Below are 23,058 nucleotides of genomic sequence, written 5' to 3'. Positions count from 1 at the left end.
AGTGTAACATTCAATACACAAACTTCCAATGATGCAGATGGAAATTTGTATCCACCTTTTAGGCCCCGATCCTACAAAGAGAACTGCATATGTGAACTGATGTGCCCATGTGCAGCACCCATTTCTGTGACTCTGCATGAATACAGGTTTTCCTTGCAGGATCAGAGTTTCAGTGATTAACCTTTGTTCCACTTTTGACAGCCACTGATACTTTGAGATGTCACATTGCAATTCATAGAAAAAAAGCATGACTTTTGCAGCCATATTCCTGCTGTATTTATCCACAGCTGGCCAACCTAAAATTATTTAACAGAACTACAAATTTGCAAAGAGAGTCTTTCTTCTGGTAGTCAGAAGTTTAGTGATTCCCTCACCCTGAAATTCATGGGTAGACAATATTTCCTCCACCCTCTTTTTCATTAGGAGTAAAGGGACAGGTTTTTATGTTTGGGAGAGCAGGAGAGTCCTACAAAAACACTCACCGTGAGGCACTTTACTAAGGAAATTATTGGTATTTAGAGATTCAACAAACAAAGTGAAAGTGCCAGTGATACTCTTAGTAGACTGTCATCTTAACCAAGGAGTACTTGTCAGTGTGGGCACCAGGGCCAACAGAAATTTCCAGGAATTCAGACTAGTCAAGATTATATTTATGCACATGCTCATTACACCAAACATTTGGTAAAAAATGACCCACGCAAATGTACGTTCCCCTCTCTTTAGATTTGCAATTGTCATTAACCATAGTTCAGAAGATTACTGCTCAGTAGGTTTTAAATAGCAAGGTTACAGTAAGACCTACTGAATTTGAAAAACAAAAAACAATTAAGGGCTTCTAAAATTAAACTGCATGTAAAATATTTGAAATATGTAAAGGATACTAGTTTATAATGTTACATGTCTCCATACAGAAATGTATGGGTACATACCTAATGTCAGGTATATATGCAACGTTTTTTCCAGCATCGTTTAAACTTTAATGATTAAACACATGGACTCTTGTTTCAAACTAAAGAAAAAGGTGGTATTTGTTAGACCTATCTGTGAAAGAGTATTAGTATGCCAACAAGTTTAAAAAACTGCAACTTATTTCAAAAAATGAAAATTACTTTTAATTTTTACATTTTGGTATCCATGATTACGACCATAACTGACCAACAAGATAAACATGGCAGTGATTCAAAACATGTGGAAATATTTAAACTTAACTGTACAAAATAAATTAAAGTTTACAAAAATCTCACACTAGCTCTGTTGACTGACACAGTCTATGTAGTCTCCTCGGAGAAACACATAAGATCTCTGATTTATTTATTTTTTAACAAGTCAAAGAAAGGATGCTGCAAGGCTTCATCAAGGGTAATTCTTTTGGCTGGATCATACTCCAACATTCTGCGAACAAGGTCAAATAGATTCTGATGATCTGAGTCATGACAATGCATTAATTCCTGAAAGAAAGAAGAAAAATTCATTTACATAGATCCTTCACAAATATGAATCCAGCTGAGAAAGAAATTGATGGCTTTGGGTTTTACCTTTAATGGTTTACAACGTCTCCTAACATATCGACCTGCAGAACTATGTTCATCCCAGTCCAATTGGTCATGCTGAAAATAGCGTTTTCTGCATAGGAAGAGTTTTATTAAATAATATTTTGCAAGTTTGATCCTGGAAATATCTACATCTTTCTAAGTAATTTTGAAACACCATAAAAATGATGTATACTCTATATCCCTCTATACTTGGATTCAAAAAACCTTTATTTTCCAGCTAACATACATACATGAGAAAACCTGTTATCTATTGCTATATCAGAATACTGACAAAGCAGGTTAATTACTTTGTTTTCCTTGGCATTCAAACCACTAAAAGCAAACATTTAAACTATATTTACACTACTGACAAGTTAGAGAGCCAGAAGCTTCAAAGAAGAGAGTGACTTGTCTTCAGCTTAGACTGGTACACGTAACGGAGAGGATGTCAGCCTTATTGATTTTTATAACTTTTGTTAGTCTTGTATCATAATTTTGGTTTCTTACATTTAATCTTTCTAGTTTTTGAAAAAAGTTGTTAAAATCAAATTCTTAGTACAACTGAATATTATCAAAGTCTTCAGGGACTATATTCCCCAAACACCTAAAAGCTACTGGGTCCAAATAAATGCTTGACAAATGCACTTGTCGACAGCAAGTAGGATGATTTGGGGGGAGGGGGGAAGAGGAGGAGGAGGATGATGCAGGAGTCTTATCCAGTTTCTGCCAAATGTAAGCATTCATTCCGAAAAATAACTTTTGAAACTTGTTTGTAAAAGTAACCAAGCAAGTAAGCAATTAATGTAACTAACAGTGCTATCTTCCTGAATCTGCAGAGAGGCTGTCTAAAGCTTAAATCCTGGCACAACTCATAGCCCAACCATCCAAGCCTATCTTCTGGAGGTGCTTGTTGTGTTGTGGGGAAGAAATCTTTCCTTCCCAGACCAGACAACTCCAAAGTACTGGTATTACTCCATATCTGTTTCTTTAGTCTCACAAATGGAGTAACCTTTGTGCTATTTGTAAAAAGCAACAGAGGGTCTTGTGGCACCTTTGAGACTAACAGAAGTATAGGGAGCATAAGCTTTCGTGGGTAAGAACCTCACTTCTTCAGATGCAAGTAATGGAAATCTGGAGACCTACTATTCAGCAGACCCACACCACTTCCACACCTCACCAGTTACAAGAGTGTCCTCAGACCCAGACGACTTGCCCCAATAGACATAAGAACAGATTTCTTTCATCTCAAAGACTTAACTGTGAAGTCTTTTTCACTAAATCCATCCATCTCTATTTATGCTCTCAACAATGCTAGGTGTTGGAAAATTTTGGGATGTTACAGCTATCTCCCTCCCAGTTCTGCTACCCAAATTTTGCATGCACTTTAAACACTGTTGGAAAGTACAATAAATCTTCTGACTAGTGAGTTACTGATGGACGTAAGAATTGGTCTTCTGGATAATCACTTGCACAATTTAGATTTTCAGGGGCTGTTTTGGATGGTCCAGAATTCCTCAGCACAAATTAGACAAACATCTCACTGCTTAAGCACAATTTAGAATTTATAGCACTTCTTTGGCTCTAGGACTTTCACTCTGCTGAATTTCAAAGTACTGCAGCAAGAGAAACATTAGGTTTTCTCTAAAAAGGTCACAAGAATCAAAAGTGTTACACAACCTAAATACAGGAGTTGCTATTAGCTCCCCCAATACCATATTTACCTTGATTTCTTAATCATGTGAGTTGGTAGAGGCCCTAACATTCTCTCCATCATTGCCAAGTGTTCTTTACTATCATGTGTCTGTAGAAAAAAAGTCATTACAATTTATACACTATTTCTTCCCTTCCACTTAAGTATACTTATTCTACACATCAAATGTCAGCCATTGCTTTATCACAGAATCATTACACATTACCAAAAAATCAGGTATGCAGTGCTGTAAGTAGACACTATGCTTTCCAATCAGAGTAAAGTGTTCCCTGAACAAAAGTTTACAATCTAAACTAGATCATACATACACATTTAATTATTCCTATCTTATCAGCTTTTTTATAGTCTAGACAGTGTTTAGGAAACTAATATGTACCCACTTTAGCAGCAAAATTTGGTTTAAGATACAGTAGACAACAGAATTTTCTGAGTAGATCTGTATTATAACAATTTTGATTTATAGTGACTTTCATCCTTCATGAACATTAAGCTTAAATACCTGTTCTTATTATAACCATTTTACTGATATATAGTCTGAGAGACAGACAGAATGAGTGATGTGCCTGAGATCACTCAGTAAGTCAGTGACCGAGTTTTGATTAGAATCTAGAGGTACTCACTCCATCCATGCTCTAACCTATTAAGACATGCAACTGCCACGTCAAAGGTTCTTGAAAGCACAGGAAGCCTTTTAATATCATATCTCCTCCTACTCATCTATATAATTGCCCCTATACTCTTCTGATCATATGCAGTATAAAAACACCACAAAGTCTATGGACTTGTGGCATATCTAGCAATTCACCATGTTCATCTGAATGAATTTTTTGAAACTAACATCAGCCAAAAGACTACTGGAACCTAGTTCTATCTACTTCATTCCTCCCTATAAATCACCATATCTACAAATAAATTATGTAAAACTTTTGGTATTTTGCTTGAGAAAGTTATAAAAGCTAAGGGGATTTAAAAAAAGGATGACTACACCTCTACCCCGATATAACGCTGTCCTCAGGAGCCAAAAAAAAAAAAATCTTAGCGTGTTATAGGTAAAACCGCGTTATATCGAACTTGCTTTGAACCGCCAGAGTGCGCAGCCTTGCCCCCCCGGAGCACTGCTTTACCGCGTTATATTCGAATTCGTGTTATATCGGGTTGCATTATATTGGGGCAGAGGTGTACTTTATATTTTGTAAGACATTGTATATAAATGTATCACTATTTACACTTTCTATTATAATACTTAAATTTGCAAACATATTTTATGCCTCTTATATTTACATTCTTTTAAGTAGATGGCATTAGAAAATCAAGTCAAGAGCCCGTAATAAAATGGTACATAACTGCTTAACATACATACCTGAAATACTGTAAGACCAAGGTAATATTCAATTAGAATGCAACCTATGCTCCAAACATCACAGGGCTGTGACCACCCCAGCGCTACAAAAGAAACAAAAATTCCAAAGCATGTTTAATTTTTAGCTTAGGCTGAAACTGTATAAGTTACCAATCAACCTCCACCTATTGTTTGCCTAATTCCTAAGCCATTTGTCCTTACAATTTTTCTCTCCCTGAATCATTTTGACAGTACAGAAAACAGAATTTGGCTAGAAAAAAATGAGAACTGTCAGTTTTTTTTAATGTGTAGAATTGTTGTAGCCATGCTGGTCCCAGGAGAGAGAAGTTGGGTGAGGTAATATCTTTTATTGGACCAAGATAATATCTTCTGTTGGCAAGAGAAACAAGCTTTCAAGCCATACGGAGCTCTTCTTCAGGTCTGGAAAATGTACTCAGCAGCTATGTTTACACTGCAACTAAATGCTTGAGGGCTGGCCTACGTCAGGTCACTCAGGCTTGCAGTGCTCGGGCCACGGGACTACAAAACTGAGGTGTGGATGTATGGGCTGGGGCATGTACAGGGACCCAGAGCTCAAGCTCCAGCCTGAGCACGAACATCTACACTACAATTTTACAACATCATAGCCTGAGCCTGCTGACACAGGTCTTTAATTGCAGTGTAGTCATACCCAGAGTGTCACAGCCAAATATAAGGCAGAACAGATGGTTTAGCACAAGTAGTTAACATATATTTCAAGGGGCTGTTCAAGGTGAAATGGCCTGTTAACACCTCTCTGGTCATAGGTGGGGAAAGGAAGAGTTAAGAATAAGAAAGCGGCTTTTTGTTGAGCTATTAATAGGGTAAGCTATCATAACCTACTAGATCAGGGGTCGGCAACCTACGGCATGCGTGCCAAACACGGCACGTGAGCCGATTTTGAGTGGCACGCTGCCTGCCCGGTGAGAGGAGGAGGGGCGGAGGGGCCGAAAAGCGCCACGCTGGGGGAAGAAGCGGGGGAGGGGGGAAGCTTGGCTGCCGCAGGACCAAGCTTCTGCCTCCTGCCCCCATAGGGGAGAGTGGTGGTGGGGGGGGTCCCAGCCCCCCGCCACACTCCGCTCCCCCGCCCACCGCTCTCCCCTGCGGGGACAGGAGGCAGAAGCTTGGTCTTGTGGCAGCCAAGCTTCCCCTCTCCCCCGTTTCTTCCCACAACATGGTGCATTCTGGCCCCTCCTCCTCCCAGAGGAGCGGAGCCAAGCGCAGCGTGCTCACTGCTCCATAGAGCAGGCAGAGAGAGGTAGGGATGGGCCTTGGGGAAGGGGGTGGAACAGGGCATATCCCTCCCAGCCCCCTGCCGTGAGCACCCCAGCCTTGTGCCCTGCACCCCCCCCACCCCAACACACACCCCTCCCTCTGCCCTGAACCCTCACCCACCCAGCCTTGTGCCCTGCACCTCCACACCCCCCCCAGCCCTCTGCCCTGACCTCGAGTGCCCCCCAACACCCAGCCCGCTGCCCTGAACCCCCCCACACACCCAGCCTTGTGCCCTGCACCTCCACACACACCCCTCGGCCCTCTGCCCTGACCTCGAGTCCCGCTCCCCCCCAACACCCAGCACTCTGCCCTGATCACCGCCCACACCGAGCGGGCTGAGCAGGCTGGCAGCGTAAGATCAGCATTTTAATTTAATTTTAAATGAAGCTTCTTAAACATTTTGAAAAGCTTGTTTACTTTACATTCAACAATAATTTAGTTATATAATATAGACTTAGAGAGAGAGGCCTTCTAAAAAAACGTTAAAATGTATTACCGGCACGCAAAACCTTAAATTGAAGTGAATAAATGAAGACTCGGCACACCACTTCTGAAAGGTTGCCTACCCCTGTACTACATGGTAATAGCAGAAAGGACCATATATTAAATAATTAGGACTGTCAACAACTAGTTAGAGCAGTTTATGGAAAATGATGATGCTCTGGAGTGAATAGTAGTTAAGGAACAAGATCCCATACATGAGAAGGCCTGAAAGTCTCTACTAACCTAAAATAACTTCAGGAGCTCTGTAATGTCTTGTAGACACTAAAGTACTGTGATGTTCATTATCAAAAGTTGCGCTTCCAAAATCTACAACTTTGATGTCTGTGTTCTTTAGTGTGCGTTCATCCCGCTTCTGTAACAATCAAAATACAAACGTGTTACATTTTCTTAATAGACATGCTTATTTAAAGTTCTAGGTTCATACACAGAATTTTAAAATACCTACAGGTTTCCAGTTGACCTAATGACATGATAAACTTCCAGCCCAGCCCTATAAAACAGCACTTCCTCCCATAATACACAAAGCAAAAGGAACAAGCTTTGCAACTTGTCCTGAAAGTCAGCAAATATGGGCTCTGTTGCACTGAAGTTCAGTGCATGTGCACATATGCACAAATGGAAATTCCAAAATCAACATCCGCTGCTGAAAATGCTTTGCCTCCGCTGAACATATCTTAATATTTTATGCTAGAATGTCCCAATACACTCAACCAACCAACCAGACATGAGGCTGAAAATGTCCACGTAATGTGCAGAGGCGGTCAAAAAAGCAAACAGGATGTTAGGAATCATTAAAAAGGGGCTAGAGAATAAGACTGAGAATATATTATTGCCCTTATATAAATCAATGGTACGCCCTCATCTCGAATACTGCGTACAGATGTGGTCTCCTCATCTCAAAAAAGATATACTGACACTAGAAAAGGTTCAGAAAAGGGCAACTAAAATGATTAAGGGTTTGGAACGGGTCCCATATGAGGAGAGATTAAAGAGGCTAGGACTCTTCAGCTTGGAAAAGAGGAGACTAAGGGGGGATATGACAGAGATATATAAAATCATGAGTGATGTGGAGAAAGTGGATAAGGAAAAGTTACAGAGGGTCCTGTGGCACCTTTGAGACTAACAGAAGTAAATAAATAAGTTATTTACTTATTCCCATAATATAAGAACTTGGGGCCACCAAATGAAATTAATCGGCAGCAGGTTTAAAACAAATGCAAGGAAGTTCTTCTTCATGCAGCGCACAGTCAACTTGTGGAACTCCTTGCCTGAGAAGGTTGTGAAGGCTAGGACTATGACAGAGTTTAAGAGAGAACTGGATAAATTCATAATGGTTAAGTCCATTAGTGGCTATTAGCCAGGACGGGTAAGGAATGGTGTCCCTAGCCTGTCTGTCAGTCAGAGGATGGAGATGGATGGCAGGAGAGTGATCACTTGATCATTGCCTGTTAGGTTCACTCCCTCTGGGGCACCTGGCATTGCCACCGTCAGTAGACAGGATACTGGGCTAGATGGACCTTTGGTCTGACCCGGTACGGCCTTTCTTATGTTATGTTCTTATGAGGCATAAAGTGGTTTCTAAAGAATGTATGACCCAAACCACAGAGGGTTTTATAGATCAACAACTTGAGATTAACTCTAATTTAACTGGAAGCCAGTGCAATCTTTGAATCACAGATAATATGCTTTCTGGGAAAAGCTCTCCTGACTAAGTGGGCAGCCACATTCTGTATAGTGCATAACAGCAAGTCAATCTGGATATAACACAAGGCATGGATAGCTGTGGCAAAATCTACATCCAAAATAAAATTACAAAACCTTCTTGTTAAAATGCAAGTAAAAAAGCCCTCTTACTCATTATGTTATCTGAACATTCAAATATAGATGATCCAAAATTGCAAAACTGCCAGAAATTGCAAACCTTAGTGACAAAATGCAAACTCAATAGAGAAGGCACATATTACTGTACTTCTGCCCTTTCTTCTGTTTGTTATCCTTAATGTTACACCTCTCTTATCTAGGAAGATCCTTATCCATGCCCAAAATCTTTGGTACATGCTGATAGAGATAGTAACTTAAACCACTGTAGATCTAAAGAAACTGAAACAGAACTGGATCTCATCCACAAACCAAGGGCAGCAAAGCCCAAATTACCTCACTATTTCCACAAGCAGCTTGTGCACATTAAAAAAGGAGGGGCAACATAAAAGAACACTATGTTATATTACATGGCAAAGCTATTAGGCAGACAAGCAGTTACCCTAATGCTACGCTCTGGGTCTCTCTCAGAAAAGAATGGAAAGCAACCCTCTCCATCCCTGGTCAGGGCCCATTGGCATACCACCTGGCAGATACAGAAAAAACAGCATGGACGCTTGTCCTTGTCAACTGCCAGAATACTGACCGACATCACCGAACTGTTCTCCACATCATAACCAAATTGATAGAGGTCAAGTAAATCTGAGGCATCATCACTAGTGTCTCTACAACTTTCTAAAAAGATTCCCTGAAAATGGGAGATTAGATGCAGGCAAAACTGGCACAATACTCAATATTAAGTTTTCTTGAGCAAGGACCTAACAACTACTTCTTAAAAAGACAGTGAAACCATATCTCCATGCTGGACTTTTGTTGCCAGGAAAAACATAAGTTCAACTCACAGTTCTTAGCTCAAAAGTTCTCTATGAACCCCCAGAACCTCAATAAGCAACACTGCCATGTGTGAACTATCAGAGGATACTGTTCTGCCATTTTAGAGCTAGTTTGGTTAAAATCAGACCAATCTTGTCTGTTAAGAGGAAAGACCGCACATCTCAGTGAGCATATGGAAGCTAGGAAAGACAACCTTATTTATCACTATAACTTTTAAACATGGCAAGTTAATTTTTAAAAGACCAAAATAAAAGGTGGTGGTAAGGACAGTCCAATGGGAATTGAAATAAAAGATGTAAATTTACCATTTTAGAGTTGTACTTTACTACATAGTCAGACTCCACAAACAAAATATTTTCAGGCTTCAGATCTGTATGAGTCAACTTATTGTGATGTAAAACTACAAGAGAAGGAGAAAATGGAAATCAATATATATATATACACATATATATACACACACTATATATATATATAATTTCCTAAATTTTTTTAGATATGCATGCAGATATTAATAAAAACATTAAGTTTACTTACAATTTATAGACTGGCAAATCTGATATGCCATCTGTCTAATGTCACCAATATGAAATGGCAAAAAGCTGTTTTCTTTAATAAAGTCATAGGTACTAAGTCCCAGTAGCTCAAACACAATGCAAACATGACCACGATGATCAAACCATTCCAGCATCTGGACACAGCGGCTTTAAAAAAGAAAAGAAAGTAAAGTGAATACTCAACTCATATGTGGCTCATTTTGCAAATCCTTAACTCTTTGGCTTATATTCCATGTTTATACTTACAACGTGCTGCTGGGATCCATGGTGTTTAAATACTCCAATACCTGTATTTCTGAACGGGCTGCTTCACGGTATCTACTAACATTTTTCACAATTTTAACTGCTACATGCATTCCTCTCCTTCGAAAAAAAGATCAACTATATTAGTTCTCAAACAAACATCTAAAATTCAAATACCACTGACCACCAGGGACACTGGAAGATTGTGGACACCTGAGAATTGCAGATTCGTTTTTGGGCATTTAATTTTAGCACTTGAAGGCAGGATAAGCATTATATGGTTTTTAACAGGAGCTCTGGTTAATCAGCAAGAAGCTAGGTTTTACACTAGCATCAGTTTCCAGATGGCCTCAAGATCTCCCCTCAAGCAGCACGTGTTACAGTAGTCTAGTCTCACAGTGACAAAAATATTGAACAAGGGTCTTCATTTCCAAAGAGGAGAGTACTGCAAAAAAGTTTCTCTGCAATATACACCACATTGTTCTTGCTGTTTTCGAATGTCCTAGCTGGCAGCAGTGAAAATTAACTTTGATAAGGTATAAGAATTAGCTTACTTTTAGATTAAAGGCATGTTTCCCACTATTATAATTTGATAAATCTGCATGTTTTTCGTTTTATAATGTTAACACTAATTAGGGCTGTCAAGCGATGAAAAAAATTAACCGTGATTAATTGCACTGTTAAACTATAATTGAATATCATTTATGAAAATATTTTGGATGTTTTCTACCTTTTAAAATATATTGATTTCAAATACAACACAGTGTACCGTGCTCACTTTATTTTTGATTACAAATATTTGTGCTGTAAAAAACAAAGACAGTATTTTTCAATTCACCTCATACAAGTACTGTAATGCAGTCTCTATCATGAAAGTGCAACTTACAAATGTAGATTTTTTTTGTTACATAATTGCATTCAAAAATAAAAATGTAAAACTTCAGAGCCTATAAGCCGGTCCTACTTCAGCCAATCACCCAGACAAACAAGTTTGGTTACATTTGCAGGAGATAATGCTGCCCTCTTGTTGTTTACATCACCTAAAAGTGAGAACAGACGTTTGCATGGCACCACTGTAGCCGGTGTCACAAAATATTTATGTGCCAGATGTGCTAAAGATTCATATGTCCCTTCATCTTCAACCGCCATTCCAAAGGACCCGCTTCCATGCTGAGAACGGGTTCTGCTCGGTAACAATCCAAAGCAATGCATATCGACGCATGTTCACTTTCACCATCTGAGTCAAATGCCCCCAGCAGAAGGTTGATTTTCTTTTTTGGTGGTTCGGGTTCTGTAGTTTCTGCATCAGAGTGTTGCTCTTTTAAGATTTCTGAAAGCATGCTCCACACCTCATCCCTCTCAGATTTTGGAAGGCACTTCAGATTCTTAAACCTTGGGTTGAGTGCTGTAGCTATATTTAGAAATCTCATATTGGTACCTTCTTTGCGTTTTGTCAAATCTGCAGTGAAAGTGTTCTCAACATGAACAACATGTGCTGGATTATCATCCGAGACTGCTATAACATGAAATATATGGCAGAACGCAGGTAAAACAGAGCAGAATACATACTATTCTCCCCCAAAAAGTTCAGTCAAAATTTGATTTTTTTTTTTTTTTTTTTTTTTTTTTTTTTATAAAACGAGCGTCATCAGAATGGAAGCATGTACTCTGGAATGGTGGCCAAAGCATGAAGGGGCATACGAATATTTAGCATATCTGGCACATAAAAACCTTGCAATGCCGGCTACAAAAATGCTATGCGAATGCCTGTTCTCACTTTCAGATGACGTAAACAACAAGCGGACAGCATTATTTCCTGCAAATGTAACCAAACTTGTTTGTCTGAGTGATTGGCTGAATAAGAAGTAGGACTGAGTGGACTTGTAGGCACTAAAGATTTACATTGTTTTGTGTTTGAGTGCAACTATGTAACAAAACAAACAAAAAAAATCTACATTTTTAAGTTGCACTTTCATGATAAAGAGATTGCATTACGGTACTTGTCTGAGGTGAACTGAAAAATACTATTTCTTTTGTTTATCATTTTTACAGTGCAAATCTTTGTAATAAAAAATAAACGAGCACTGAATTTGTATTCTGCGTTGTAATTTAAACCAATATATTTGAAAATGTAGAAAAACATCCAAAAATATTTAATAAATTTCAATTAGTATTCTATTTAACATTGCAATTAAAACTGTGATTGTGATTAATTTTTAAATCACAATTAATCGCGTGAGTTAACTGCAATTAATCGACAGCCCTAATTGTAATGTTGTCTTTCTTAAAACTGAGCACAGATCCAAGCAATTCACCCTCTCTCTCTCATTCAGATAATATGGTCTCTCCAATTGATTAGTTGAATGGTAATGATTTAAAAATCATTCAGGATGTGACACCAAGATCCTGAAAAGGACTAGTCAAATGACAGCATGAACTAACCATCAAAAGGAGATGAAGAAATCAACGATAATGTTAGTGGAACGGGAGATACGAAACACATGGTTAATTACTTTAATCTGCAGGATTAAGTACATTGTTGAAATGATCCAATACACACAGAAGGAAGGAGGGGAATGTTTTGATCAAAAAAATATGCCATTTCCTTGATAAACATCATAATATTCTATGAGGAAGAAGGCCATTGTCTTATTGTGTGTTCATAAGAGGTTTGATGGATATGTTGAAAAACCACTGTGATCTAGTGGACTGAATAAATTGCTATGAGCTAGAAACTCCGGTCTCAAACTCTTGAATAGTAACTTCAACAATAATAATGCTGGCTCACTCACTGTGTGGCCTTATCTACAGCAATTTCTCCGAGTTTAATTCTGTATCCCCTTGCATACCCAACACCCCCAAAAGTCAACAAGAGTTGTGGGAGCACAAGAAATGAAGGACTGTGCTACCTATATTTCAGTTTCCCCATCTGTGATGTAGAGATAATAATACTTATCTATGCCTGGCAATTAATGAGGAGTTGCTGTTTAGTTGATGTTTGTACTGTACTTTTTTAAAAGTAGTGTTAAATATTATAAACTGGCCTCTTTCTGAAGGAAACACTCTGCTAGCAGACATTTTCCAAGGGAAATGTGATCACAGAACAAGCTTATGCTGTCTAAGAAACAGAAAAACAAAGATATATTTCATAACCAGGAATATTTTTTCATATATTTTTCAGTTTGCTTACTTTGTGCACTGGCCAGCATTTTGTGTATAACCATAGTTTCACTGTTTCCCAAATGTTTTAAGTGCTGTGTGCGTCTTTTGCATAGCAACGGGATAGAGAAAACAGTTAAAAGATAGTAAAATATAATTGAAGAACCACACAAAAATTGATGGGCAAACTCAGCAGCAGGTGAACCAGTATCTGAAACTACATTTATTTTTAAAGTGTGACTAGATTTCAGGTTTGTGATGTCCCTTCAATACTGATAAGCCCAAAGACTCCTTCTCAGAATATATGACATGTTACATTTTATCTGAATCTGTATTTTGTGTCAAAGCAATATAATATTTGGACTATCATTTCTGATCCCAACCAAGGGGTTTTGTTGAGACAGTGCCCTTAAGAAGATGACTAACATACTTACATATTGTGATCAATGCATTCCACTACTTTTCCAAATGCCCCTTCCCCTAATGTGGCAATAATTTCATCTAAAAAGAACAAACACAAGTAAGAACAATTACTGACCAACTCAACCAATGATTAATGTTATTAATGTAAGATTTTAAAATGTGCCATTATAAAAGCATAATTAAACTTAAATCTCAGCATTTGAATATGTTACGTTATTGGACAAGTGTCATGGAAACAATTAGCTAAGAACTATCTCTTGTTCTAATCTCAAGCTTCAGATTCTACTTTGGAACTTTTGAATAACAGTATTTAAATTCTACAGAAAAGATATGCAAAAGAACAAAAAAGCACAAAAAAACAAAACAAAGAACAATGAAGATTTCTTTAGCCCCCCTTCTCTGACATACTATTCTAAACAGAGTTTCTGCTGAAAAGCTTTTTTTAAAAAAGTGTTGAAAAATGTTCTATACATCTTGCTCTTAGTACGTCTCCACTTTCACAGACCAGGTGACCCTCCTCATCATCCTCTACACTCCTGGATCCTTTCCTTCGGTGACTCTTCTGGAAACGGCACCAAGATCGTCCAGCCAATCAATATATCACAGTGAATTCAGGGCAGAATACGCAATTCATTCAGCAGGGAGATATTCAGGCATTCAGTTACGCACCAGGCCACGAACAGTTGGCAGGAGCAATTTCAAATTCAGTCCCCAGAAATTCACAGGGCACAGTTTATGTTACAGAAGAAAAACATGGCAAGGAACAGATTTTCAGATAAATACTTCAAGTGATAAAGCAACAGAAAACAAAAACACAATTGTCTCTGAAACACTGGTTTAAGTGAAGACTAAGATTAAGACTGCAATGTCATTATTTAGTAATAGCTTGCTATTAAACAGGAAAAAATAATCTTTATTGTATGGTATATATACGGACTTTTAACCGGGGGAAAGTTCTTTGACTGACCAGTAAGGTTTTAAAACATAATGGTTTTAGAAATTAAAAAATTTATCAAGCGATATTACTTTTTTTATATTCAGAGAAACAAAAGAGAAAAATTTACTCAAAGCCCTTGAACTGCAGTGTATAATCTAACACATCTTTCTGCTTCTACTAAAGAGTGGGGAAGTATGAATACTTAGAATCATAAAACTTAGAGCTGAAGATATTCAAATGGGCACAGTAAAAAAAAAATTCAGATAGCATGCTTATCCAATCTTCAATAAAACATTCAACAGCCATCAGTCAGACATATGAATGATCAAAATTATGCAAGGAGCAAGGTATGGAAGTGAAGTGTCTCTCAACACATTACAGGCATCAGTTGCATATCATGTTTATCAATTAAATTTAAATACAAGGGTACATATTTCAATTCTTTTTAGTATTGGAGTTCAGTGGGGTCTCAAACTTGCTGTAAAATAGCAGTTTGACCACACTGTAACAGTTGCATTGGGAAGCAGGAAAGGAGCCTGCATTCATTTCCAGAACAGAATTTAGAGGATGTCAGTAACCTAACTATTGGCCAAAGGATATTTCCAATGGAACCAAGTCTTGGATAAAATAGTACTAATGATAGTACTAGAGAAAAAATTATCTGTTTACTATGTACCAAAATTCTCATCTAATAAGTATATATACACACACTTATATTTTATATATAAAGGGTTCATAGCTGAATCTCTGTGTGTGCACACACACGCACGCGAAGAGATTCAGCTATGAACCCTTTATATATAAAATATATCTGTCCAAAGTACCTGTGGCTTAGGAATTGAAGTTTTAACATTCAGTTAAGAAGTCTATAACTAATCTATTAATAATAAAGTTAAAAATTACTCATACCGAATGTGAATGGTGACTGGAGCAATGATGTCTCTTATGCTTCCTTTTATGACTACTTTTCCTGCTCCGACCAGAGGATTTGCTATAGTGGTGATGGTGACTCTTTTCATCGTCTCTGTGATAATGCCTGTGGTCATATACTTCACAGAAGTCATTTCTGTATTCCTCAACATATCTTCGGTCATGATGATCTCTCTCATTTATGGATCTATCATCCAAGTAATAACAGAAAATATATTTAAAGTGAATTTTCTCCACTTTAAAAATACTTGTGTTCCGACAAGAAAAATTACTTGAGTTGCTAATGCTTATCTGAACATTTAAGGCATTTTTATTTACAGCAAAATTCTGCTTTACAACATCTCCCCCTCTAGCAAACTCTAGAGATTTTCAGGCTAGTTTATATGAGGGCGCTGGTTAAGTCATCTGTCTAACATATTACCTTACTTTGGAATTGTGTAAGCAGAATAACCTGTACAACAAGAAATCCAGATCCAAATAGGAGATATTTGTCTCAATAGCTGGCATAACTCCACTCCAACAATTCAATCTCTCTTTAAAACATACAAAAATCAAAGATAAAGTGCAAGCCCACCCTTTCTTTGCCATACACCAATGATCTTCTTCCATGTCCTTAAAACATACAAGCATAAAAGACAAAAAATTAAAACCAATTTGCCACCCTGAAAAATCTAAAAGGGAACTACTCCTGTTATTAGTACTCTGCATTAACACACTAAGAACCAGAGAGATTTTTGGGGTTAAGACTTTCCCCTCAGAAAGCAGGGGCCATGAAAGCTGCAGAGCAAGGAAAAGAGCATCTCATGTTGCCGCACATCCACCCCTACTATTTTAGAAACAAATTGATGAGCTCTTTAAAATATGGTCTTCCTCTCTCAAAGGAAGGACACAGAACACCTATATCCCCTCTTAAAGGAAAAAAAAGCGAGAAGACACCTGAACAATGAATGAAAGCAATCTAACCCATACTTACCCTCTTATGAAATGTTCTAAGACAGCAAACCTTCACCTCCTTCCCCTATCCTCATATACATGAGGAACATTTTATTTGAAATTGAATACGTATTGTATTTCAATATAATCCTTGCTATGTGGGTATTCACAGAAACAGATTACATGTTAATATTTTGTATCAGAGATTCACAATTAAATAATTTAGATTATTGTATCAGTAAAACAAATTCTCTCTTAAACCTGGCAAATAATGAGCCAAATCCTAAAGGAATTACCAGTCTTGTCTGCTCAAAACATTTTTTGTTTTAAATTAATTTTAGTTACAATTAGAGATATCAGTATTGGTAATCCAAAGAGTCTTTTACCTGTCTGAAACTTCAAGATGATGTGATTTATAGGGTTTGCTTTCTTGTACACTGCTGTGGGACCTCTTTTTGCGTTTATGGGGAGCACTGTGCTTTCCTTGATCCCAGCTCTTTCTATCATCCCACTCAGAGCAATGACTTCGTTTTGAATGTCGCATCTGTCACAAAAATATTTAAAGGGAAAGAAGGGTTATATTTTAGTATACACAGAAATGATACAGTCGACTAATCCAGATTCAACAGGCTAGTTGATACAGAAATCACAGTTTACCGCCGCTCATTGGGGGTGGCTTAATTATACCAGTGGGAGAGCTCTCATCTGCCGGCATTGAGCAGCTATATAGGAAACCTTACAGCAGCGCAGACATAGCCTAAGAGGTATATATACACCTCTATCCCGATATAACGCTGTCCTTGGGAGCCAAAAAATCTTACCGCGTTATAGGTGAAATCGCATAATATCGAACTTGCTTTGATCCACCAGAGTGCGCAGCCCCGCCCCCCTGGAGCGCTGCTTTAACGCGTTATATCTGAATTCGTGTTATATCAGGTCACGTTATATCGGGGTAGCGGTGTAGTTAGGACTCTGTGCTGTCATGACACAAAAATGGTTACAGACTAAGTCCTCAATCCTACATTGAGGGTTTGTCTTCATGTACAGCGCTGCAGCTGTACTGCTATAGTGTTTTAGCGAAGATGCTACTACGCTGACGGGAAAGCTTCTGCTGGCCTAGTTAATCCACTTCAAAAACTCAAGAACGTTTTTCATCACTATACAAATTAAGGAAGATCTATGGAACACAAATCACTAAGGACTTTTAAAAAGTGTTATTTACAAAATTACAGGTAATATCAAACTGCTAAGGGAACACTGAGTAAGAAAGAGGTGGGCTGTTAGTTGTGACACAAAGAAACACTACATTATATAGCAGGGGGGCCTCGCTTGCAGGATATTTGATTAAGCGTAACAATTTCAAATTAATTTAGTGTCCAGGGATCAGCAACCTTACAGAAGTGGTGTGCTGAGTCTTCATTTATTCACTCTAATTTAAGGTTTCGCGTACCAGTAATACATTTTAACGTTTTTAGAAGGTCTCTTTCTATAAGTCTATAATATATAACTAAACTACTGTTGTATGTAAAGTAAATAAGGTTTTAAAAATGTTTAAGAAGCTTCATTTAAAATTAAATTAAAATGCAGAGCCCCCCGGACCGGTGTGAGTGCCACTAAAAATCAGCTTGTGTGCTGCCTTTGACACATGTGCCATAGGTTGCCTACCCCTGGTCTAGTCTTTTTTGAAGACAGAGTGTGGATGAATGAAGATTTAAAAACCTATCAGTCACGTCAAAGTAACCCACAAGGACAAGTCTGATATTCCACTGGGGTTTAAACTTCCAAAGAGAAAGTAGTCAGTGACAAAACAGAAAAAAAAAATGTGTTTGCCGACAATTCAAGAGGTTGTGATGGGATTTTATTTTGGAGAATTAGAATCTAGAGAGAATAATTCTTGGAAGGCAGCACAAAGTGCAAGTGTTCATTGCTTTTTCAAGACAGACAGAATACTCTCCTAAGTGTAAAATGAGGAAAGGTGTGGTAAGGGCTGGAAAAACAGGTTATCCTAAAAAACTCAGGGTTGAGTAAATGTGGAAGAAGTGAGTAAATGTTTAATAACTTACTTGTTTTATATAAGTGCCCTGTGTTTTTTCTTTTTCCTGACTTCTTAAGACTTGGATATGTACAAAAATCTTTTTTCGCCCTAAACTTGTTACATTTAATTACAAGGAAAAATAAAACAGGGATAAGTTGTCTAACTTATCTTCCCTCAGTAGCTTACATTTTATGATTACACTTACATTTGTCTTAAGTGACAACTCAAGTGACTGAAAAAAATTAATTGCTTAATAAAAGCAGTCTTCGAATGAAGATGGAACAAAACTATTCCAATGAGGACATTTTGGGAAAATCTCTAGAACAAGAACTGCATAAGGGACTAATCTACATGAGAAGGATCAGGGAATTTTTGCTTTGCCAATGAACAGAGGTGTGGCTAAAAAATGGATAGCAGCAGCACAAATTATATCTTTTTAGGAACAGATTATGGATTAAATATGCAGATTCTTTTATTAGAGGCCTTGGAGCTGCTGGATTCTCTAGAAGTAGTAATTACATTGTACAGAGTCAGGAAGCTCAATTCATTTTTTTCTCTAATAGACAATTATCCTGCCTTTGTCACTTCTAAACTTGACTACTATAACAATCTATCCAGAACTATCTTGGAAAGGCCATCCAGAAGCTCCAGCTGCTTCAAAATACAGCTATTATTTATACAATTTAATTGGGTGCGCCACTAGAAGCAAATTATACCCTTGTTCAAGTCTTTGCAAGTCTTGTTCAAGTCTTCCTGTTCATTTCCAGATGCATATCAAGGCACTGATAATCTTTAAAGTCCTGAACCTATGAGACTCAATTACCTTGAAAACTCATTTTCATTTTACATCTTTTTCTCAGTTGAGAATATTGTTAGTTTCTTTAGCTCCAACATCCATAAAAAGAAAAGGTATCTATGACATAACCACTCAGAGGTCATGCACACCTGTGACATCACCAAGGGCAACATGGCCAATCAAAATGCAGCCTTGAATCATCAGTGTCCTATACAGAATTTCTTCACTGCCCAGATTTATCCCTCATGCCTCCATAAAAGCCAACAGCAGTACACCTCCTCCCGTTTTTTTATGGAATATGGTTTCCTGGTCATTGACCAGTAGGGGCTCATAGGAGCACTCTAGATGGAGATGCTAGCTTCAGGCCTCACATCCATATCAGTATGCTTTGTGAAGAGGAAGAAAAGAAAACCACCTCCTCACTTGAGAAAATAAAGTGAAAGAATCCATTTTTCATTGTTCCAGGCTCCAATTCACTAATACGAGGAAGGTGAGAGAACCCTTAAGTCAGTCCTTTTGAGGAGAGTGAGGAATAGACAGGAATGAGAACAGACAATGGTATGGTGCAAAGGAAAAGACTGAGATAACATGTACATTTTCTTTAAAATATTTATTTACACAGAACTGAAGTTTCTAGAAGTTATGTTTATTTTCAAACTTTATGCCATAAACTAGTGTATGCTTGTAACTGCTGTTTTTGGTGCTGTATATTAACATGGGTACTCAAAAGTAAACAGTCTTCAAACATTTTTTCCAATAAAATCCACATTATAACAACGCTTATACAATTAGCTCTTTATACATTATTTTATATGTAACTACTAGATAAACCAGTGACTGTATATATATTAATTCAGAACATAAGTTTTAAGATGTTGCACAGATTTATTTCGCCAATCTAATTGTAACACGGAGTCAGATTTTAGAATTATCCATAGAATCACATTCTGAACCCAAAAAGAACAGGAGTACTTGTGGCACCTGAACCCAATGCATAGGTAAATATGCAGCACCGCAATACTATAATCCATACCAACCACAGTTCATAAACTCCATTAGCACAGAACTATGCAGGTGTTTTTTAAGTTGGCTGCTCTACCAGAAAGAAGTGCAGGAGCAGATACAGAGTTTCTGTTGTCAAGTGTTCCATGTAGGGACTGTTGAGACAGGCACATGGCACTACTAACAAGCAGAAAAAAATTAGGGAATAGCTATACAATCAGGAAATCAAAGTCCATTTGTACACCCAAAGGAGTCTTCTGAATACATATTTTAAAATGTGGAATAAACACACACACACACACACACACACACACACACACATAAAGCGTGCTAATAACTCACACCGTATATTAAGAGATTCTAAAACTGAAGTATAAAACTAGAATCATCATACTTGAATAAGATTGCAATGAGAAGGCAAGTGAACGACCTTTCATTTCAGAAACTGATCATTGACAGTTATATCAGCAATTCTGACTTGTCTCTCTTCATACCTGGAAGCATTTCTTAACTCTGAAGTTTATACAAAGAATATTGCTAAGTAACAGCATCAGAATGTTGTTAATTAGATCAATTCGCTTTTTTTGACTTCTGACAATGGTAAAAAATCCTTACTACCAAATTTTTTTCAAATAGATTTTAAAAAAATCACTTCTATCACCAGTTTTTAACAGAACAGGAAGCACGGTGTTACAAGAGAGGATGAATCAAAAGGTATAAAAAGTACAGCCTAAATCCTGCAAACGTGGTTAACTTTACTACTGTGAGTAGTCCCAGTGAATTCAATGAAGTTACTCAGGGTAGTAAAGTTAAGCACATGCATAAGCATTTGCAGAATCAGCGCATACCTGACTATATTTTCAGGGAGAAGCCATTCCCCCATATATCCCCTCACCTTTTGCCTCCACTCCCTACTCCAAAGTCATTCCTCTTTATAACCATGCCTCATAATCGAGGACTTCAATTTCTCTCTTTTGGGGATGAGGAATTTTCCTCTTCCCTTCATTCAGCTGCAAATTAATGAGGATTCCAGTTTTTATCATCACACCCTAACCAATTCAGTCTTGCAAGAGTGAGGCAGCTGTTAGGCCTTGAGTGCACCAGAAAATTAAGTCAGCTTAATGACTTCACTCAGGGGTGTGAAAAATCCACACCCCGTGAGTTGTCGTGAAACTGAACTAAATCCCCAGCGCTAAATCAACAGAAGAACTCTTCTATCAACTTTGCTACTGCCTCTTAGGGAGGTGGATTACCCACAGCCATCAAAAACCCCTCCCATTAGTTTAGGCAGCATCTACGCTAAAGTACTGCAATGGTTCAGCTGTGCCATCGTAGCATATCAAGTGTACACAAATTAAACGCAAAAAGGGACCCAGTCAGTACTAACCAGTGACCAATCATGCAAGGAAAGGGAAGACCCCACACCCCACTAATTCCAAGGGTCCCACATCATCACTGGGGGAGGGGATGGGGCAAGGGGAGACCAGGTATTTTGCTACACCCTGAAGAGATGAGTGGGATGAAATTGAAGACCCTTGCGGCTTAGTTTGCTGAACTCACAACCTCTCTGCTGTGGAACGTAGATTCCCAAGTTCCTCCTCCCAAATCCTGGAGTAGCCAACTGGAAAAACAGCTGAGCGGGAGCCCATTGCTACTCCAGCTTCACCCTGCAAGGGCTCAGCCAGGCCCTGCCCTACTGTAAAGCACACTGCAGCTGTTCACCACTCCAGGATAAAGTCCTGCGACCTCCTCCCTCCCAACTCATCCCCGCTCATCACGTTTGTGCTGCCCAGACTCCACAGGGTCACCCCGGCAGCATTTCTCCAACGCCCCCCGGCTTCCTAGGGCAATCTCAGCTACTGACACTAATCTAGTCACCCCCGAAACTGCCTGTGCCCCAGGTCCATCACAGGCCATCCTCCTCCCCGGGAGCTACCAGGACCGCCAAGGAGACCTGGGACGCTGCTGCTAAGGGCCGCTAGATGGAGAGCGGTGAGGGCCGATGGCCCAGCATGCGCAGGACCACGGCCATCGGCTTCCTTGGCCGGCCCCGATCCATAGTCAGGGTACGAGGCGCGTGTCTCCCTGGCAGTTCCGCGCGCGCCGTGGGTATGTCTGGGCTGTTCTACCAGCAGGGGCCTCACAGGGGGGTTACCTGCAACCTGGGCAGGTGCCAGGGCCACCCGCGTGAGGGCCCAGCGAAGCCTGTCCAGAAACGACTCACCCCCCACGAGCCCTCCTCTTTCACCCCCTCAGAATCAGCCCCTCCCTTCTGAAACCCCCCTCCGGCCCCTTCCCGCCACCATGACCCCACCTCGGGCAGCCCCCGGCCCTGGCTGAGGCGATAAGTGACCAGCGTCGCGCTCCGCCGGCTCGAGTCCACCACGACGTCGGCCTCCCCCGGCCCCTGACAAGGGATCGGGATGGGGGGGGGCAGGTCACCTTCGTCACTTACGGCAGGCGAGGAGCCGAGCGAAACCCGTCTCCGCTCAGAAACAAAATGGCGGCCGCCCCCGAGCACTAGATACCTGCGGGTCGCTTCCCCCCCACCCCCGGTGCGGGATGACGTCACACGCACTCAGCAAGGGATGGGCTGAGAAAGGAACAACGGGACTCCGCCCCTTAGCGGGAGCGGCGATGGGGAAGCATTGAGGCTCCGAGACTCCGCCCCCTGTTGGGGGGGAAGGGGAGATACAGACTCCGCCCCTGTTGTGGGGAAGGAGGCGGTGCAGAGGCTTATCCCCTATTTGTGGGGCACTGTAAAGCGAGGCACAAGGATTCGGGCCTGCTGGAGTTAAAGGGAGACTGGGCATTGGGAGCTGTGGAAAGCACTCAGCTGCCCACAGGCCCCTGCGCGCTGTGGGTCAGAACCTCAAAGATATTTTACACACCTAACTCCCATTGAAATCAGTGGGATTTAGGCACCCAAATAACTCTGAGGATCTGGCCTTGGGGGCCTAACCCACCCCACTGCTAGGGTGACCGGATGTCCCG

General features: G+C 39.5%; 1 protein-coding gene across 2 annotated transcripts; it reads right to left on the bottom strand.

The window, feature by feature from the left end:
- Positions 1 to 1,273: 1,273 nt before the first annotated feature.
- Positions 1,274 to 22,508, bottom strand: CLK4 (CDC like kinase 4). 2 transcript variants are annotated; one of them, XM_054038095.1, is made up of 13 exons: positions 22,379 to 22,508; positions 16,618 to 16,775; positions 15,278 to 15,485; positions 13,903 to 13,993; positions 13,443 to 13,509; positions 9,853 to 9,969; positions 9,587 to 9,753; positions 9,358 to 9,452; positions 6,623 to 6,752; positions 4,604 to 4,686; positions 3,254 to 3,333; positions 1,536 to 1,623; positions 1,274 to 1,448 (listed from the first exon to the last, which is right to left on the bottom strand). In XM_054038095.1, exons 2-13 carry the CDS (start codon positions 16,773 to 16,775, stop codon positions 1,308 to 1,310), a joined length of 1,425 nt encoding a protein of 474 aa, XP_053894070.1. In that variant the 5' UTR covers positions 22,379 to 22,508; the 3' UTR covers positions 1,274 to 1,307. The 2 variants fall into 2 exon arrangements, with proteins under 2 accessions (XP_053894070.1, XP_053894069.1); XM_054038094.1 differs by lacking the exons at positions 13,903 to 13,993; positions 16,618 to 16,775; positions 22,379 to 22,508 and having other exon boundaries at positions 15,278 to 15,304.
- Between the last annotated feature and the right edge of the window lie 550 nt (positions 22,509 to 23,058).

This window comes from Malaclemys terrapin, chromosome 8 (assembly GCF_027887155.1).
Source record: "Malaclemys terrapin pileata isolate rMalTer1 chromosome 8, rMalTer1.hap1, whole genome shotgun sequence".
Taxonomy (NCBI): Eukaryota; Metazoa; Chordata; order Testudines; family Emydidae; genus Malaclemys; species Malaclemys terrapin.
The sequence above is the reverse complement of the archived record's forward strand: the minus strand, read 5'-3'. Positions and strand labels throughout refer to the sequence as shown.